Consider the following 21104-nt stretch of genomic DNA (forward strand, 5'->3'; position numbering starts at 1 on the left):
CAGCGGCGAACCCGGGGCTTTCCGGAGCTGGCAGGAGAAACTCATTTCCCTGGCACTGGGGGCGGAGACGAGCGCTCCTAGGAAAGACTGTATTTCCTGGATACGTGCGCGCAAGCAGAAACCCAAGCCCTCGGGCGCGACTCCCGCTCCCTCTGGGGAACCAGGGGCCGCGAACGCCAGAGTGAGACGTGTCAAAGCCAGCGCGCGCTACAGTGACGCCGCCACAGCAATTCTTAAGCGCCCGAACTGCCCGCCCACCGGCTGCCCCGGCGCATGCGTTTTGAGGCCCTATAGGATCGCCGGGGACACGCCCCCAAGTGGGCGGGCTTAGAGCATCCATTATAGCCAATGGCCTGGCGGCCCCGCGCCACCGCCCCGGCCCCGCCCGTCTCGTTGTGGCCAGCTTGTGTACGTGCAGGTTTGGATACATGCTGCAGCCACCAGGAGGGGAAGCCCCGCAGGCCTGGGTTAGGTTGCTGGGCGTGGCCAAAGTTGGGGTGCGGCGGCGTGAAGCCGGCCCGCTGGGCCTGGCGGTCCTTAAATTCTTCCACTTTTCGCTCGGACCATGCACTCTTACCTGTGTAAGTCAGCAGCGAGCGACCCTGCGCGCTGCCCTCGCGAGGATCGCGGGCTTCTGCTCGAAGTGGAAAATGCAGTTGCTCGATTGCAACCCAGAGGTGAGACTCGGGTCCCTATGGTGCAGCAGGTGGAAACTTCAGTTTTCCAGGGAGCATTATTGAGGGGTGACGGCGGACAGATCTCCGGGGCTGCGTGAATTAGCGGATTTGGGGGGAATCGAGGGAAAAATTTGCACTCCTGGGAGGTGCTGGAACTAGTCTCTTTCCATAGGTGGATGGTCTGAAACATCTGCTGGAGATCGGTACTTCGGTCAATGCACCCCCAGATCTCTACCAGCAGTCGCCTGTTCACTTAGCCGCAGGCGGGGGTCTCCCTTGCTTTATCCTCTGGCAGCTGCAAATGGGCGCTGACCTCAATCAACAGGTAACTAGGTAACCGGTTGCTGCTGTGTGCAACTCTCCCCTTGGCCCAAATTCACACATACTGCTGTGTGCAACTCTCCCGGTGGCCCAAATTCACACACATATTTCTCCGAGGCCAAATGTCATTTCAGTTGTTACATGGTCCGTCATGTCCAAAGTAATTTAAAGTTTCCAAGTATGCACAGTAAAACGAAAATATAAAAGTAATTTTAGAAATCTAACAGAAATCATAACATTTCAATATGTAATCCATATAAAGCCCGAATTGTTTTTACATATTCTTTTCCTTTATGCTTTTCCTCAATCTTGTGAGTCATTTATATTTACAGTATGTTTCAGACTAGTCATATTTTAAGTGCTCATTAGCCATAGGCGGGCTAGTGGACAGCTAGGACAGTGCTGCAGATTGTTTCAAAAGGAACGACTGGTTGATGACAAAGTTCTCAGTGTAGTGATTGAAACACATGCCAATAGTTTCCTACAGAACTTTCTCATGGTAATTTGTGTTTTCCATCGAATATAAATTTATGGCACATTTTATGTTGTACATTTTAACATCTGACATTTTGCCTTTTCTTCATGTAAAATTTTACTCAATATATGCAGCTACTATTTATTAATATAAACTGTGTTTAATAGCATACTAAATTAACTTTGTAAAAAAAGCAAATTAAATTATATAGTCTGGTTATATGGGTATAGTAATACAAACTAGGTCTAGACTGGTTTCAAATTGTTATTAAATTTCACTCACCACCAGATGCTACAAAATGTTTGGGGAAGACTTAAAATGGGCTGTTTTGCTGGGATGTAACTCAGTGATAGAACAGTCACCTTGCATGTCTGATACTCTGGATTCAATCCCCAGCACTGCCCCTCCCCCCAAAAAAAGAAAATAGTTAAATAAGTGTTATCTCACCTTTCAGGATGCTGTTGGAGAAGCCCCAATACACAAGGCAGCAAAAGTTGGAAGCCTGGAATGCCTTAGCCTGCTTGTAGCTGGTGATGCACAAATTAAGTAAGTATGCAATCAGCAGCTTTAGATTTTGTATTTTTGCCTCCTAGTGCTAAGTTACATGTGATTTTACCATTGTTTTGCTATTTGAATGTTAACTTTGGCCACAAATGATATCTCATAAATGCCTAAGTAACAGGCAGATCCCAAGTAGTCAGAAGTGCTATTCTATTCAGTCCTGTCACATCCCACCGTAATCTTGGTTAGGAAAATTTATTCTATCAAAGCTTACGTTGACTTCCTTTGGGTAGTCATGTACTGAACACAATACTCTTTCATACAAAATGAAGTGTCCATCCTGCTGGACTTTTGCTGACCACTGAGGATACATATTATGAGCAAAAAAAAGAACTCTGTGGTTTCCTCTACCTCTTCTAGTCTGTTGCTTCTATTCTTAGGTAGAGCTCTTCAAAGCCCACTTTAGGAAATATTAAACAAACAAAATAAATAACTGTGACTGTTTATTTAATGTAATTTTTATCTTCTATCCAGTTTATGTAATAAGAATGGGCAAACTGCCGAAGATCTTGCTTGGTCATACGGATTTCCAGAATGTGCCAAGTTTCTTACAGCAATCAAATGTATGCAGGCAATAAAATCAAGTGAACGAGATCATTGTGTTCCAGTCCTCAGGCAGAAACGCAGTTTGGGAAGTGCAGAAAATATATATGGGAAAAGGAAGTGTTGGTGAGTAACTTTTCATTTTTTCTTTTCTACTCTTTCAGTGATCTCTTTTTAGGGTGAAAGTTACTGACAATCTTATTTTTAGCCTTTTTTTTCATTTTCATTAACACATTTTCATACAGGTTATAGATATTACTGCTAGAGTCTAAAAATTTTCCTGCATAGTGGAGGGTGGGAGACAACCTTTTTAGGTACTTATTTTCAAGTGAAGCCTATCTGGGTTTTTGTTTAAAAAAATTGTTTATTTACTGAGAACTTTGTAACTTTCCACATGGTGATAAAATAAAAATTTTAAAAAATTGTTTATTTAAAAAGAATTATGATCTGTAGTTATTCATAATTGAGTTTTAGGCATACAGCATTCCAATAGCAATCCCACCACCAATGTCAACTTCACTCCAGGGACTGTCCCCGCTCTAAAGAATGACCCCTTGACAGGCAGATTTTAAAGATTTGGTTGTTGTAGTTTGGATAAGTTTTAATGTTAATGTTTTATTAAAAAACAGATGGCATGTTGGTTTATGAGGAGATCTGAAGAGAGTCTTCACTTCCTGCAGAGTAGTGCTAAACTACGAACTCAGGCTTTTGGCTTGCTAAGATTGTCTAATGCCTTCTGAGAAGGAGGAAAACTTTCTTCTAAGTGAAGATAACATTTAAAAATTCATGTGTTTACATGCTAACATTTTGGTTGTATAAGCTTTGTCTTTTATTAAAGGAATATCTAAAAATACTTTTTGTCTGCAACATTGGTAAAATAATAAATGATTAAACTACACTCAGGATTTACTTTGAAATTAAGCTTATTCTTTATTAATAAATTTTATAATACAATTTTACTAGAGTCTTTGTGTTCAACATGTGCTAAATAACATTTGGCCGCTGAGGAAGGCATAAATTGTAGTAGGCATCTTTGTTCCAAAACTCTGGGCCTTTCCATCCACACCAACCCTAGATTTGGGAGAAGGGAAAGAAAAACCTTTTAGAAAGCTACAGGATTATTTGGGTTGACATTGCAACATTTTATAATCTGCTGCCACAGAATGTTGGAATCAGACTCCATTCTTACATAAGTCAAAGCTTTGAATTCCTACAAAAACACAGAACAAATACTGTATTGGGGTCCATTTAGGTGGATGTTTAAACTGTTAATTTTCTAGTATTTGATCATCAAAATTTTAAAAAGGGGAAAAAAATCCTTTTTTATTTTTTGAAAAAAAAAAAAAGGATTGCTAAATGCCACATTTTTGGACTCCGAGAGGTATATTTCTGATTGTCAGTGGCATGTGATAGTTTGTCTGGCAGTCTATTTCTCTTAGTAGTTCATAAAAGACAACATTAGACTTTTAATATTAAACCATCCAATTTCCCCAGAATAAAAAAAAATGCACCTAAAAGTGACTTCTTAAATCACAAATTTAAAATTTAGAAGACATACATTCATTGGGGGTTGAGGACCTGGTGCCAGGGATCAAAAATAGGGTCAGGGCATATAAGACAAACATTTAACCTCTGTGCTGTCTCTCTGATCCTCAGAGAAAGGCTACTAATGTTACTGACTCAAGGCCAATGCAGCAAAATGAAGGTGAATGGGAACAGATAAATATTTTATGGTTTAAAATGTAATATTCATTGTGATTTTAATATATTGGATAAAGGATCTGAAAATTAAATTAAATTATATAATTAAATTTAATTACGTCTTCCTATACTTGCCACTAAAAATTACTAGGGGCTGGAGAGATAGTATAGCAGGTAAGGGGCTTGCCTACATACACCCAACCTGGGCTCAATACCTGATATCCCATATGGTCCCATAAGTCCTGCTAGAAGTGAATTCTGAGCACAGAGCCAGGTGTAAGCCCTAAGCACCACTGGTGTGATCCAAAAATGAAACCAAAATCAATTACTGATAGCGCCTAAGCACTGCTGGGTGAGGCGCTTACTCCCACCCCAAGATTTACTATTGAGTTCTTATGTAGAAGAATTAGTTAAATTTATAGCTCCTTTAGCTAATACTATAACTTCAACATATAATATTAAATATCCATCAAATTAAAATATTTTACAGAATGAGGATACCAATTATCTGTAAATAAATTTAAAATAGGCAAGCCTCCAAATATTCAGCATAATGTCTCAACTCTTGGTAAACTCTAAAATCATAAAAGATTACTTATTCTACTCTCCTATTTTAAGGCACTGATAAATGCCAATACTTTTGTTTTTGCAAACCCATAGCATCTCTAAAGGAATATATTTATCAATTTCATGTTCTGAGAGTATTAAGTATAACAACAACAAAAATCTATAAGCCAAATTTTTGCCTTTTCAATTCCTAGTTGTTTCCTCTTTTCCTCCTTTCTAGACTTACTCATCACAGCCTCAGAATACCTCCTTGCAGTGAGACCCACTGCCCTTGGCTTACCACTCATATTTCTATTACAGTTCATTTTCTATCTTGGCAAGAAGTATTCTTTGTTTTGCATCTAAATTTGTGTTCAGCAGGACTTACCTTCTCCAAGATGACCTGTAGATCTTCAGCACCTGTATAATGTGGATCTAGGATCAGATACTTTATTTGTCCTGTGATCTCATTCCATGCAACTCCCAGTATTGTATGGGCCAAAACTCCTCCTCCTGTAAAGAATTATAAAACTTAATTAATTTCAACTTCTTCAATTTAAATTTTAGATTTTACCTTTAAGTGATGTAACACAGCAATACAATTCACTAGTTCATCAGAGACTACAGATAATGTCAAATATATTCTGAAAAGATAAAATAGGTTTTAAGACAGGAAATATACAATCATATCTATAATCACAGAGTTGATATTCCATTTCTAAATATACTGAATCACCTCAACTATATTTGTTTTGGGGGAGGGCTTCTAAGTGGTGATCAGAAAGTCTGCCCGCCCGCCTCCCGCAATTCTTGGTCAGCTGGGCTATAGGTTCAATGCTAGGGCCCAGGGGTGAGATGCCTGGGATGACTGGCATATACCCCTGTGGTACTGGGATCTCCAGACCTGTATCCAACAATGCTTGGGAATCATTTGGTACTGGGAACTGAACCCACATCCGACCACTGAGCTGACTGGTTCCCATACTGAATTTAAAAGAGACCAATTCCTCCCAACAGAGTAACAATCACTGCGGTGGTACCTCTTCCAGCACCTGGGCATGCTTTTCTGCTCTTTGGGTTTCTGGAAATTCAGCCCATCTGCTCAGTCAGCTCTTTGTGATGTTCTGTTGCAACTGGCCTACCCCGATGTCTTATACCCGTGTCTTAACTGACCCGTGTCATCACAAGATAAGATCACAAGGTATTAGATGAGTCAATCCAGTCTTTGCATTTTTCCCATAAAACAACGTGTACAATGTCACACAACCAGCCAAGTGAGTGACAGAGTTGTGATTGAGGATGCTCAGTAGAATGCCCATCACCGCCTTTAGATACTACTCTCAACTCTAGTCACTTGAACATGATTATTTCTCTTCTTAGCCCTTATTTCTTTGGGATATTACTGTAATCTTTTGAGTAATATCCCCTCCATGTTGGAAATAAAAAAAAACAATAAAAACAAAACAAATCCAGAGGTCAGTTTGTATGGTGTGAAAGTTAATTTCAAAGTGTTTAAAAACTATGGATTTTATGTGACATTATTTATATTAAAAAGTCCAAGATGTCCAAAACACTTTACCAATCATCACAGGAGTTCCTTCATTCTGGAAGTGATTAGCCAGTTCCCGTCCCTGAGAGGCCATTTCAGAACCTTGGCTAGAAAGAAACCATTTTCTATCAGATGAATAATTTCTATCACTAAGGTAAAATAGTGAGTTTGGGAGCCAACATTTGTTTTCTTTTTGCTTATTAAAGAAAAGTTACAACAGATTAACATGAAAGTGTTGGGAATTTACAGAGAACAATTTAAAGCTGCATAACTAGTCTACTTACAAATGCTAAATAAGCTAGGAAAGAAAAAGCCCTGGATTCTTGCCTCTAGAACTGCACTGGGTTTCTTGGATTTATATTTTTCAAATTTTTAAATTTTTATTTATTTATTGTTCTGCTTTTTTGGTCACACCCAGTGATGCACAGGGGTTACTCCTGGCTCTGTGCTTAGAAATTACTCCTGGCGGTGCTCGGGGGACCATATGGGATGCTGGGAATCGAACCTGGGTCGGCCACCCACAGCAAATGCTGTACCTGCTGTGCTATTGCTCCAGCCCCAGATCTTGGATTTTTTTTTTTTTTTTTTGCTTTTTGGGTCACACCCAGCAATGCACAGGGGTCACTCCTGGCTCATGCACTCAGGAATCACCCCTGGCGTTGCTCAGGGGACCATATGGGATGCTGGGAGTTGAACCTGGGTCGGCCGCGTGCAAGGCAAACGCCCTTCCCTCTGTGCTATCACCCCAGCCCCAGATCTTGGATTTTTAACATGAGGTTGAATTTGGTCACTTTGGTGCCTGTGGTGGCTCTTAATGGATGGATTTTTATGATGGGAAGAATGAATTTTTAAGCCTTGGGTTTCATTTACTTTCCATCAGACTATGAATGTGTTTCCTCATATTTACATTTCACATCCAGTACGAGTTCCTAGTTGTCCACATAACACAATAATCTAGGACTGAATAGATACTATAGATGGCACCCGTGTAAGAGCTATGAAATATTTTCAAGTTACATGTTGTTTTTAGGGCCTATTTCAATGTCTTATACAATATGTACTTTTGAGAAAAGAAAGAACAATGGGCAGAGGAAGGGAAGGTTGGTTTTGTTTTTAAAATGGCTGGGCCAGTGGTGTTAAACCTTAGCTCTTGCTTAATAAGGAACATATAACTGATATTTGAATATATCTAAAATATTACTTTTCAATCACCATATGTTCTAATACTTATCTGATACTTCTTTTTTGGGGCGAAGAGGAGCACCTCCGAGGCACCTCCCAGGGGGCCACTCCTCTCAATTCTTGGCCACCTGGGCCAGTGGTTCAATATCAGGGCCTGAGGATGTGCTCCTTGGGCTTGGCAGGGCTGTAGATTACCTGGGACACCCTGGCAGTGTGCTCACTGGCCTGTGGGGGCCACACCCGGTGCTGCTCAGGGGACCATGTGGTGCCAAAGAATCAAAGGAGGTCGATCACATGTGCCTTAACTTCTGTATTATCGCCCCAGTCCTTATCATTTCTTTAGTGACACAGATTCTAATGGCTTTTGTGAAATCAGACATACCAAGCTACTTAGATAATAATAAAAAATGTTATTTAGCTATCAGAGTTGTCATAATAAAGAATGTATTCTAAAACCTAGGATTGTAAGTAAGGAATAAGCTAGAAGTGATCGTAGAAAACAATCCTATTTATATTTCTCATATTTTAATATTAGTTATTATAATATATTGGGAAAATCAAACACATAACTTTAATATCTGAGGAAGAAAAGAGCAGGAGATAAACAAAGAGGTCAACATTTTTCTCCTTTCAAGAGTTTTTAAAGACTTGAGTATTAAAAACACAAAACATCTTATACACAAAAGTTGCTGTATCTTTAGTTTTACCTCTTCTAGGCTGCAATCAGCCTTAGATAATAAAGTAAACTTTATTCACGCACTCAAACCGTAAAAATAATTTAGGGGTAAAAGAGAATATTTTAAGCAACAAGGCAATGTAAGGGCAGAGATGGGAGTGATAATGAGGGGAAAGAGAATATTTCTATTCAAAAAAAGGTGACAAGCTTACTTTGAAATCATTTATCTGATTTCTTAAAGTATCCTTACCTGACAAACAATATTTTTGAGGTTACACCAATCAATTGGTTTAGTACCAGCTGTACTTCAATAGATCCGATCCATTGGCGTGATCCGACAAATGTTGCGGGTTTGTCCCCAGCATCCACCAGAGCCTTTGTGGGTTTACAAATAGGGGGGAAATCCAGATATAAGACAGCTTAAAAGTTATAGTTAGGGACTTTTTTCTAATTATCAGCATTTTTCCTTCAAAAGAGAAATAAATCTACCATAAATTTGTAGTCATTCCTAATGGCATTTGAAGGACTAAATGGCCATCAGATGTCATTGAAGATGATGTGCTTGTACCTGCTGAATTTCCCTGTGCGTGGGAATGGCTCTCTCCATGTAGCCCTGATGTTTGAACCAGGAACAGATGGTCTGCAGAGACCGATAGGCACAGCCCCAGCCATTGTCATCTATCCGATCTTGCATGTAATGATGGTACCCATAGATGCCCTGAACTATTTGAACCTACAGGAACAAAGAAATACACATTAAGCACATGTACGTATTTACATACACACCCAGGTCAGGTTCACTGTCCTCAGAGGCCTTAGGAAAAACGCCCACACAAAACTCCAGTCTAACATCATGTTCCTTTGGCTTTAACTAAATGTCCAAAGTCTTTTCCAAAGGCCATGAGGCCTGGTTAAGTCCTGCCTTGTGGCTTCATCTCTGACGTCACCTCCTACCACCTTTGCTCTCTGGTCATTTCCTTCAGATATGCCAAGGACCATCTAGTCCCAGAGCTCTGCCTGAACACTCTTCTCCCAGATAATTTTACAGACCGCACCCTCACTTCACTCAGGCCTCTGTTCCAATGTCAGGTGCCTCCTTGACTGACATTCAGCCTACAGAGGACACGCTCATACCCTCAGCACCCACCCTGCCCTGGCAGACATTCTCTATCCTGCTCTACTTGTTCAGTTTTCAAGGCCGTTATACTACTTGACGTATCACTGATTAATTCGAAAATCCTGCCTACACACAACAATGAATTAATTCAATATGTACATGCATGTTATACTTATTAATTATTTCTGGGTTTAAGCTTCTACGGTAGGCGTGAAAAAGTTAAGTCAATAAATGTTTGCTGAATAAATGAGTGGATGAAAAAAGGAATAAAAGCAATAGACACATGCAGGGTCCAAATAACGAGACATAATGAACATTTCTGTAACTTAGTAATTACAGTCCAGACATACTAAAGATTAATTTAGCATTCATGCACAAAGATTAATACATAAGAATAATTCCACATCTCATAAGTTATTTCTTGTATAATGATGCTAAGAATGGACAGCTTTATTGTTTTTGTTTGGTTGGTTTTGGTTTTGGAGCCACACCCAGTTGTACTCCTAGCTCTGTGCTCAAAAATTACTCCTGAGAAGTGCTCTAGTGCTGGGGATTTAACTCAGGTCAGCTACAAGCAAGGCAAGTGCCTTACCTGCTCTGCTATCTCTCCAGCCCCAATAAACTGGCATTTAGAAAAAAATTAGTTAAAAAGAGTCATCAGCAAATGTAGAACTGTGAGTAACTATTAGAAAAAGTTCTCAAGCACATGTGTAATTTATAACTAGAATGGTATGGTAGGCTGAAAAATGTTCTTTCCCTCAAATTATCTAAATTCTGTGGGACTCTGAGATGCTACTTTATATGGAAAAAAAAAAAGAGAGAGAGGAGTTTGTCTTTGTAGCCATAATTAAACATCTTAAAACAAGAAGCTATTCCTCCTGTACTATCCAGGTAGGACCGAAGTGCAAACTAAGTTTCAAGAGAGATAAAGATGGAATTCCAGTATGAAGGAGAAGAACAGTCAGTGTTCTCCCAGAAGCAAGAATGGAGAGATGTGGCCACAAATGAGGAAACGCTGGCAGCCACTAGACTCTGGAAGAGGTCAGGAACAGCTTCCCCACGAGACTGTGGGGAGAGCATAGTCCTGCAGCCACAGCAATTTTAGCCCAGTCAGTGATAACTGATTCTCACTTCTGACCTCCAGCACTGTAAGGACACAGGTTTTTTTTGTTTGTTTAAATAGGGGCATAACCAGCTTAGCACAGGGCTCTGGTGGCCACTCCCAAAGAGACTCCATTCAGTGAATGTCTAATCAGCCAGTGTTTTCGGCCATCAGGGTTACACTCCGTGGGCACCAAGTCTGGGGCACCAGCTCCACCCTTTTGAGTTCCACCTGGCCTGGGAATAACTCAAAAATGTAAAGAGCAAAAATTAATGAACTAGAATACAGGACTTAAAAAAAAACTTAAGAATGATACGAAGAATGAAAAAGGAAACATTAATACAACTATAGCAGAGAGCAAAACCCAGTAAATGTAAACTCAAGTAATTTTCATAATTAATAAAATTGTATTAACATTTTTTTTCTGTAAAGAAATTGTTAGTGAGATTAGTTTAGCAGATGAGTTTTACTAAATGAACCAAGAAAGATCATGCCAATCTAATATAAATTCCTTTAGAACATTTTTAAGAGTGAACAACCCCCAAATTTTTCAATGAGTCAGTATATGACTGATAGAAATGTCAAATAATGGTGACAAAAGAAAATTATGATAATATCATTTGTGAACAGAAATGCATGAACCTAACAAAATACTTGCAAAATAAATCCAGCTGGGAACTCCAAATAATAAATAATAACTAAAATAGTTTTATCCCATAAAAGCAAATCAATTATTATTTGTAAACTTATGATGAAATATTTAGAACTGATGCTAAAATATTTGGGATAAATAACATGATGCTTGTAATTTTTGCTTGAATCTGCTCAATGGAGAAAATGAGGAGAAATGAAGCAAATGTAGCATATTGGCAACTGCTGCACACATGTAAAAAAACATACAGGAATGAAAAAAAAAACATACAGGAATGTTTATAGCATGCTTATCTAAATAGCATAAAAAAAGAAAAAAAACTAACAGGAAATCATACTAAGGTACAATATAAAGCAATCAAGATAATGAAAGGCATATACCATGGATAAAATCTTAGGTACATAATATTGATGAAAAGGCAAGCTATAGCAGACTACACATGGAACTATATGACTTTTATACAGCTCAAAATCAAGCAAAATTTTAAAAAAACTAAGTCATTGATAATAAATACACATATGGAGAAAATGTATAAAACTGAGGAAATAAACTGACTACAAAATAATGAGATCAGTATAATATTTTGGGGGTCGGTAGAGGAATAAATAAGAAAACAGATTGGTAATGTTCTTAAAAAAACAGAGCTCTTCCCTGCCACAGAGGCGGGGTGGGGTGGGAGGGGGACGGGATTGGAGGGTGGGAGGGATACTGGGTTCATTGGTGGTGGAGAATGGACACTGGTGGAGGGATGGGTTCTCTAACATTGTATGAGGGAAACACAAGCACAAAGTTGGGTAAATTTGTAACTGTACCCTCATGGTGACTCACTTATTAAAAAATAAAGAAAAAAACAGAGCTCTTTATAATTTATATATCTGTAATAGGCACATATCAAATATTATTTTTGTAAAATGGATGACATTAATTTTTGTCAAAATCAGAACCTTCTGGGTATACTGAAATAGATGGTAAATTATGTTTAAATATGACACACACATTTTTACAGTAGCTTTTACTAGATATAAAGTTAAGGAATAACTAACAACATAAATTATCAGTGGTTAGCATGAACAACTAGTTAAAACTCACCACACCAGTCTCCATGTTAGGTGGGTTGAGATAAGTATGTGGATTTCTAATGTATCCGTCTTTGTATGGTTCATCTGGAAAGTGATAAGCATTGGACCTTTTAAAATACGGTCTGTTATGAGGCAGATCGAAGAGATCATGTAACTCCTAAATTAAATCAAAATTGACAGAAGAGAAAAGTATTTTGACTGACAGTCAATAAAGGTATAAAATAAAACCCAATCATATATAGATTTTAAGTATCAGACACATTTATCTTAATTCACTAAGATCAAAGAGGTGCAACTTAAACTAAGGTCAAATCAATTTTTATTTCTTTTGGTTTTTGGGTCACACCTGGCGATGCACAGGGGCTACTCCTGGCTCATACACTCAGGAATTACTCCTGGCTGTGCTAAGGGGACCATATGGGATGCTGGGAATCGAACCCGGGTTGGCCACATGCAAGGCAAACGCCCTAACCGCTGTGCTGTCACTCCAGCCCCAGAATCAGTTTTATTTTTGCATGATCTATGTACATAAAAATAAACTGGAATGATATGTAAAAAAAAACAATTTGTTAAAACTGGGATCTTTTATAAGTATCAGTATACTGAAAAATCATGTTTAGAATACCTAAAAAGTATAAAGGATTACAGAGCAGAAATTGGTAATTTATACCAACTGGTCTCACATTATAATGAAAGTACACTTAAAACGTACTATTTCCGAATGATAGAAAATATGTAATAGTTACTTTGAAAATTCTAACATTTCCTCTCTCATGTCTCCTGTGTATTCCAATATTTTGAATGTCTCAGCAGCCTGTGTGGCTACTGCCTCTGCAAATCAATTTACCTGGCACTTAAGAGAAGGCACAGCGGCTTATAGCATTATCCCTTTTCTCTGTGGCAGACATTAGGACCATGTTCCCATGGCATCATGTAGTCGATGCCAGGAAGGGCTCCTATCAAAGTATGTGCCTAAACCAGTCATGTAGCTAGCAAATCTTATTTCTCTGAACACTGATAACATTTTCTTCAAAATGTCTCTGTAAAACGCACACAGCCGCAGGAGGCAGGGAGTAGTGTTATTACTATGAGTATAAACAGAATTAACAAAACCCCAATTTTCCTTCCCTAACTGAAATCTTGTTTCTTTTCATCAAAGTGGCAGAGATGGAATTAAGAAGAATTTGTTACACTCAACAGCTGCTCTAGACATTTAAATTTTATTAAGGAAAAATGAAGATTATCTGAGAAGACATGAACTATATGAAATAAATGAAATTAAAATGTCAAGGTCTTTTATTTTGGGGGTGGTGGAGGGGACTGAATTAAGCAGTGCTCAGGCTTAGTGGTGCTAGGACCCACCACAGCCACACTGGGGAGTATCGGGGTATCATGCAATGCTGGAAATCAATCTTGGGGTTTCCTGCATGACAGGCACATGCTCCTCCAGTCCTTTGAACCGTCTCCCAGTTTCCCATACAGTTTATTTTTCCAGGAATAGATCAGAAGGCAAGTTTCATATGAACTGAATGAAGTAAAAGGTCAAACATTTTGCTTCCACACACTACGTTAAATCACATTATAATTTCCATTTATCAGAACTAGAGAGTTAAGCATCACGTGGCTGGACGTGTCTGTATTTCTTCTTGCACTAAGTGGCTTTACCTTTCTGTAGGCCTGCAGCTGACCATCTGGAATTCCTGATGGATATGAAATTGTTACAAGATTTTTTCTCCCAGGTAATAAGAAGTGCAATGGTTCAGGGACCACAATAGATGTTCCTTTCATATATTTCAAAATGCACTTTTCCATATCGGTTAGCTGACTATGAATCGCATCAACCAGAAGTTTACGAACCCTGCGGAAGTGGAAAACATAAAAGTATATTAATAAGTTAAAGTGGTGATAAAGTGGAGTCAATATATTCTGAATATGATTAAAAAGGAAAAAAAAAAAAGCAAGACAACCAGCCCAAATAAGGACTGGACCAAGTTTATAAAAGTCAGTCTAAATTTACGAAGTCAAGTAAAATATCTATTTCCTCTTTGTATAAATAGGAAAATGCTATAGTTTTAGCATTCTACTTCATTGGGTCACATTAATAAAAAATAAGGAGTACATCATTATAAGGAGTAATAATTACAGACATACTTATTTGATATTTATAACCGAGCCTTGAAAATTCTGGGGGAAGGATTCTCCTTTAACTGTGGCAGAAGAACTATAAAATACTTACTTTCAGGGCTGGAGAGATTTATACAGTGGGTAAGGTGTTTGTCTTGCACACAGCTGACCCAGGTTCTATCCCTGGCACCTAATATGGTTCTCTGAATCCTGCCAGGAGTGATCCCTGAGCACTGCTACGTGTGGCCCCCAAACAAAATAAAACAAAACAAAAAAACTTACTTTCCCCAGGTTTCTTCAGGTGCAACAGCTATAACAGCATCGACGGGCAAAGTCATACTGACATAGTGGTGCCCTCCGCTTTCTCTTTCAATGATGGGTGTCATGGCTGCCAGAGAGGTTGACATTTCCAGCATAAGATCTATGTTGACTATCTGATGCTATATAGACAAACAGTAAGAGTCAATTTTTAGTACACTGAATTCTGAATGTAGAGAGTAAGCGAACAAACATTTGACGGGCCACAGAAAGCTATGTCAAATTGCTTAAAAACACAAATAACATCTCAAAAAAATTCTCTGCTTCAAAGAGAAGTAAAGATGCAGTTAGCCTGCCAGGGTAATGTGCTTCAGCTGGGCACTGCAGCGAGCTTCCTTGTGAAACAGTCTTCCAAAGAACTGTCTTCCTCATGCCTCACAGCTACCAAAACTCTTAGATCATTATAACGCATTTTTTTCTTTTCACTCAAGATTGCAAATCTGCCAGCAAATTGGATGTCTCTGGCCTATTAAACATTACATGAACCACACTAACTTCATGTCTTTGTCACTTTATATCAGTACTCAAGCAAGACAACAAGTCACTCCATAGCTAATTATTTTATTATTTTTTTCTTTTGGGTCACACCTGGCGATGCACAGGGGTTACTCCTGGCTTTGCACTCAGGAATCACTCCTGGCGGTGCCCGGGGAGACCATATGGGATGCTGGGAATAGAACCTGAGTCGGCCGCGTGCAAGGCAAACGCCCTACCCACTGTGCTATCTCTCCAGCCCCATAGCTAATTATTTTCTAAGTGGAACCCATTTTATTCCCTAAATAGCTCAGAGTAATTCATTCCCTCCTCTCCACTGCCATAGCTGCTGGGATAGCTTCACTTCTACACTGCAACCTCACATCCACCCTAATAATCCCTACCCATCTGGAAAAACACAATTGCCATATTAACTGTGATGACTTCCTGCGCAGAAACAGTACATTCATTTTTATCTACAATATCTGGCAAAGTTTGTAACCTGGGGCAGGTGCTCCACAGCACTTGTTCAAAACTCAACAAAACCTAAGGTCAATATGCAAAAAAGGAAATATCTTGTCATTTATTTCACAGCATAATGTGTCACTGTCTTATTTCGGAACAACTTTTTATTTACTGTTAAATTTGTAAACATACTCAAGCTGCTTTAAAAAATTTTTTTTGTTCTGTTTTTGGTTTTGGGGCCACACTCAAGAAAGTTCTGGGGTTACCTCTGGCTCTACACTCAAATAGGACTCCTGGAAATGCTCAGAGGACCATATGGGATGAACCTGGGTCACTCATGTGCAAGACAAATGCCCTACCCGCTATACTATTGTTCCAGCCCCCAGAGACATTTTATTTTTGTGGAAACAATGAATACATCTATAAAAACCTTTAAAGGCATATATTATAACAGGACAAAGTCTCAATATGAAATCAGATGTAACCTCTGGCATCTCATTCTGTATTCAATTACTGACATCAATGATCTGATCTGATGATATAAAAGGCTTGGATAAAATCTTGGATAAAAGGCTCTATAATCTCAGGCAACTCTAAATTCACAGATATAAAAGTTTTACCACGAAGACAGATGATTTGCATACCATGTCTGACAGCTTTTTGTCTTTCTTTTTCATGAATTTTCGTTTTGTATCTTCTTCCTGTTCAAATCTAAATGGTACACACAAAGATGTTTATACTCTGAGATGATGGTTTGAAAAGACTTCAAGCAGTTTTCAAACATACTCACTGAATCAAGCGCATAATGTTCTTACAAGCAGAGCTATCTGTCAGTTCAGGATTGGTGCTCAGGTCACTGTTTGGCCAGATATACACGGAACTATGGCAAATTCTGAACACAAGAGCATTTGAAGAAAGCTTGGCTGACAAGTCACTTAACACATGCTTGAGTGCTTTCTTGATAAAACTTTCTAAAGGAAAAGAAGTGAAGATTATTAAAAAAAAAAAAAGATCTTGTCAACATGAATGCTTCCAAACAGGCAGAGAATAGTGAAACTAACCCCAAGAATTTCTCTAGAATCAATGAACCTATTTTTTTGCCTTCTTGAAAAAAAATGACATGCAAGTCATAGACTGCAAAACTCATTCTTCCAATAAGTATAATTCATTAATTATAGTACATTTGTGAAGTTCTAATTAATATCAAGTCCAGAATACCATTGTCCAGGTAGAGAATATATATTTTTCAATTCCCTTTAGGTGGTCACCTAGGAAAATTACTAGGTCATGTGGTAATTTTGGGTTTAACTTTTTGAGCAACTGCCAATCTACTTTTCAAAGCAGTTGCATTATTTTATATTCACACCAGCAAGGTTTGAGGATTCCAATTACTTTCAAAATATGTATAGCTATAAAACTTAGGACAATTATTTTTGTAGTTTTTTCCTCCATGGAATATATCTCATGGAATGTATCTCGCTAAGACTGTACATAGTAATGTATTCTACGTATTCCAAAGAAAGAAATTTCTTTGTTATCTTATCAAACTCATAGTTCTCCATTTTCAGTGATTTACTTTAAGTTTAACAGAATTCTTAAACTATGGAAAATTTTTATGATTCCAATCAAATTGTACAAAAAAAATTGAAGATAATAAAAATTCATCCTAGCTTTATACTCCTTAACCCTAATCCAATTTAATTCTGTGGCAAAAATACTTTTTTAACTGCCATAGATGTCTTAGTAAAAAACTACCTTGGGGTTATGGCAGACAAGAGACTACTTTAAATCAGCTATTAAAATAACTTTTTGGGGTTGAAGAGGGTTCACACCAGAGGTGTTCAGGCTTACTTCTTCTTCTGCACTCAGGGATCATTCCTGGTGTTGCTGAAACAATATCTGATCCTGGGGATTGAACTGGGGTCTACTTCTACTGGGGTCTACTGCAAGTTAAGTGCCCTAACTTCCATACTCTTTCTCTCTGGCCTCACAAAATATTTTGAAGCAACTTGAAATATTTCTGATGCTGAGAGATTTTTCAGCTATACTATGAAAAATAAACATAACTTTAGATTAACTATTTTAACTGGGGTCTCTAAAATTAAGCACCTTTTTCCTCTATAACTTTTCATTAGTGAGGTCCGTATGTGATTATCTGATATAGAAGGAATACATTTAAGTCAGAAGACAAGCTTCAATATATGAGCTACAATGTTAAAAATTCTGCAGTCCTAGCTTACATATGGAATTACTGTTTCATCTACTGACTAATGGATACTTTGCAATAAATTCTGTTCAGAACAGCTCCAGGGACTAGTGGTGATGCTAGTAGATAACTTTCAGGTTTAAATCTGATTTGTATCATTTATTAAGTATATAATCCTAGATACTTAACCTCAGTATTATTTTCAAAATGCAGAGAATCTCAGTATCTTTTGTTATATGTCTTATTGTCACAAAAGGAATGTTCTTGTTGGAATGCTTCATGCATGGAACACTGCCTTTATCAATATTGTAAATCAAAGTGCCTAAAATTTAAAAAAATAAAAAAAAAATAAAAGCTGTTTTGACAGACCTACCATTAGGAGTAGCTAGCTGAAAAGCTAGATCAAGACCTCCTCGAATTCTGAAGAGTATATCAGCAGTGTCTGAAATCACCTAAAACAAATAAAACAAAAATTTCATTGTAAAACAAACTCATCCCATGTAAATTTAGAATCCACCTAAATTTAGATTAAATTCAAGTTAACTTTCTTTATATTTAAATTAATTCATGAGTTAATTCCCTTAATGGAGTAAACACCCTGAATTTTTTAGTCAGGGGTTCTCAATATTTGTTCCACAATAAAATTGTATGTGGAACTTAAAAGTACAGATAACTAGGCTATGTTGTCTGAGATTCTGATTAATTGTTCTAGATTGAACCCAGACAGAGGTATCTTTTAAAGCTCTGCATTCCCTTTCATATTCTCTCATTCTTTTTGGGGGAGGGGGTATTTTGTGGCCACACCTGGCGATGCTCAGGGATTACTCCTAGCTTTGCCCTCAGGAATTACTGATGGCTTTGTTTGGGGGATGGTATGGGATGCCAGGCATTGAACCCCAGTTGACCACCTACAAAGCAAACGCCCTACCCACTATACTATTGCTCCAGCACCTACATTCATTCTTGGTTTAGTAATTCTACATTTAGAAATTAAGTCTAAGGAAATCTGCAAAAAATAAAACCAAAAATCTTTCCAAAGATTCAGGCATGAAGTTGTTAACCTAAATGTCAACAAGTGATAGGGAGAAAATTGTGACTATTAGTCATGGGAAATCATTAGAATAGAATAGAATAAAAAATATTATCTCTCTATATTTTTTGACTTTGGGGCCACAACCAGGGGTACTCAGGGCTTAGTCCTGAGTACGACAAGGACAGCTCTGTACTCAGAGATGACTCCTGGTTGGCTTGGGGGACTATATGCGGTACTGGGGTTCTAGCCCAGGTCAGTTGTGTGCAAGGCAAGTGCCTAACCTGCTATGCTGTATCTCCAGCCCACAATCAAAGAATGTTTAATCAAAGAATATTTCAACTTACGAAGGAAAAAGAGAAGTCGTAAAATGAAATCTATCATTTGATCTTAATCTGGGTTCCTATGCGAGAGTCAGGTAGATGATGATGGCACGACTAATACTTTTAAGTGGGGATCAGTGGGAAGAAGAAAGGGAAAGGAAGATATTTTGGGGAGGGAGTGGTTTAGAAGATATCATCAGATTCTTAAAAGACATTCTTAACAGGCTACAGAGTAAGAACTTTTTGAATTAATGAGCTAAGTGTACTTTGTTCTGACTTGTAGATCCCTTGTCACTTTATTTTCTCCTTCAGAGGCTAACTGCTTTTAGTTATTCCATAATTTATAATTTAATTAAAGTTCATAGCCTTTACCTCAATTCTACTTTTGGAAATTTACACTGAGGAAACAATGAAGAGGGCTAATTGACTGTTTATGTTTACTATGTTCCATTGATGTTGTTACTCATAGAGAATAAGAGCAAAGAACCTCTACTCAAAGATCAATAAGTTGGTTAAAAACCAACAATTCTACCATACAAAATACTACACGCTTATTTTAACAGAATATTGAATGACATGGAAAGATACTTAAGATGATAGTTAAAAAGGCGAAACCTTTAACTCTACTTACTCTACTACTTGTGTTTTGGAAGAATTTAATCCCTAAAATCTATCCTGACTTCCATAAAATTGGAGGAAACATACCACATCGCTGAATTCCTGTAAATATTCCATAAGAAATCTTGTGAGAAACCTAGAATCTTCCTAGACTTCTGAACTGATACCTTCTCTGTAGAAATAATATTTCAGCTGATATCTAAAGAGTAAGGAGGCATGCACATGAACACTTTCAAAGGAAAGGAGGGGGTGGAGGAAGAAGAGAGAAGGGGTACTGCATTAGAGATACCTTAGACGGCCACTTGGGCGACTGCTGAGGATGGTTTCGCCTGAGGATGGAACGACAAGGACAGCAAGAGCATAAAGTGACAAAACGGAGCAAATGCCAAGCAGAAATCACTGGGCTTATTTACCAGATGTTTAGAAGAGGGAGACATCAAGAACAATTTCCAGGACAATGGCAGGCATGACCGGACTGACAAGCTGTCATTTACTGAGATGGGGACCACTGGAGGAAGAGCAGGCGTGGGGTGAGGAGAGGTGGAAATGATGAGGCAGTTTTGATCTTGCTGACATTGAAATAAACGTGCAACACAACTACAGGAACAGTAAATAGATAAGTAGATCTGTGACTCTGAAGCTCAGAAACTTGTACCTAAGGTTGCAGATACAAATTTGGGAGAGAGTGTACGGTACGTCTTTAAAGAAAAGTATTCCTAGAGACCAGGAGAAGCAGGCTGGGCAATCAGGAAGGTGAAGCCTGAAATGACAGAAGCTAAAGGAACTGGGCTATTTCAAGGAAGTGACTCATGATCTTCTTTTAAGGTGCATGCTTCTTGGAAATCTTCAAAAACTCCAACTCATTCCCTTTGTTCTCAGAATGCATTCACAAAGATAAGGCACAGGGAACACGTGTCCAGTTGAGCTGGCTGGGTTCAAGAAGGTGCAGGACGGTTTCCTCCCTTCCTAGCCGGGAGAGGGAGACCCAGACTCAGCTGCCACTAAGGGGCCCGGCAGGACCAACTGCTTTCAGGAGCCAGGAGCCGAAGTCAGAAGGCCAAAGACGTCTGAAGGGGTAAAGCAAGGATAGGTGGCGAGTAGAGGTACTCACCATGTCTGCGACGTGGCCCTAACCAGCAATGACATCTACCCAGGAGGCCTGCCGGACGTGACGTCACCGAGGAGCCGACAGGGTGGGACGAGGAATAACGGACTACAATTCCCAGCATGCCCGGCAGTAAACGTCCTGGACGAACTGCGATACTTTCTCGCGGATGAAGAGCAGGGCGGGAAGTCGAAGACAAGGGTCAATTTGATTGGTTGAGATGTTCGCGTTCGCCCGGCACCCGGAAAAGAACTCGAATC

General features: G+C 38.7%; 2 protein-coding genes across 9 annotated transcripts; one reads left to right on the forward strand and one right to left on the reverse strand.

The window, feature by feature from the left end:
- Positions 1-392: 392 nt before the first annotated feature.
- Positions 393-13834, forward strand: ANKRD37 (ankyrin repeat domain 37). 4 transcript variants are annotated; one of them, XM_004610354.2, is made up of 5 exons: positions 393-677; positions 850-1002; positions 1928-2019; positions 2509-2703; positions 13341-13834. In XM_004610354.2, the coding sequence occupies exons 1-5, from the start codon at positions 429-431 to the stop codon at positions 13396-13398; spliced, it is 747 nt and encodes a 248-aa protein (XP_004610411.2). In that variant the 5' UTR covers positions 393-428; the 3' UTR covers positions 13399-13834. The 4 variants fall into 4 exon arrangements, with proteins under 4 accessions (XP_004610411.2, XP_054977096.1, XP_054977100.1 ...); XM_055121121.1 differs by lacking the exon at positions 13341-13834 and adding an exon at positions 10240-11657; XM_055121125.1 differs by lacking the exon at positions 13341-13834 and adding an exon at positions 5066-5200.
- On the reverse strand, positions 3489-20973 carry UFSP2 (UFM1 specific peptidase 2). Of its 5 annotated transcripts, none has more exons than XM_055121105.1 (12): positions 20851-20973; positions 18142-18220; positions 16353-16533; positions 16207-16273; positions 14588-14745; positions 13847-14039; positions 12192-12338; positions 8800-8964; positions 8482-8606; positions 6404-6480; positions 5213-5337; positions 3489-3648 (listed from the first exon to the last, which is right to left on the reverse strand). In XM_055121105.1, exons 1-12 carry the CDS (start codon positions 20851-20853, stop codon positions 3562-3564), a joined length of 1407 nt encoding a protein of 468 aa, XP_054977080.1. In that variant the 5' UTR covers positions 20854-20973; the 3' UTR covers positions 3489-3561. The 5 variants fall into 5 exon arrangements, 4 of the variants coding, with proteins under 4 accessions (XP_054977080.1, XP_054977084.1, XP_054977075.1 ...); XM_055121109.1 differs by having other exon boundaries at positions 16353-16529; positions 20851-20901; XM_055121100.1 differs by lacking the exon at positions 20851-20973 and adding an exon at positions 20153-20836.
- Positions 20974-21104: the final 131 nt, after the last annotated feature.

Source organism: Sorex araneus, chromosome 1, assembly GCF_027595985.1.
Source record: "Sorex araneus isolate mSorAra2 chromosome 1, mSorAra2.pri, whole genome shotgun sequence".
Taxonomy (NCBI): domain Eukaryota; kingdom Metazoa; phylum Chordata; class Mammalia; order Eulipotyphla; family Soricidae; genus Sorex; species Sorex araneus.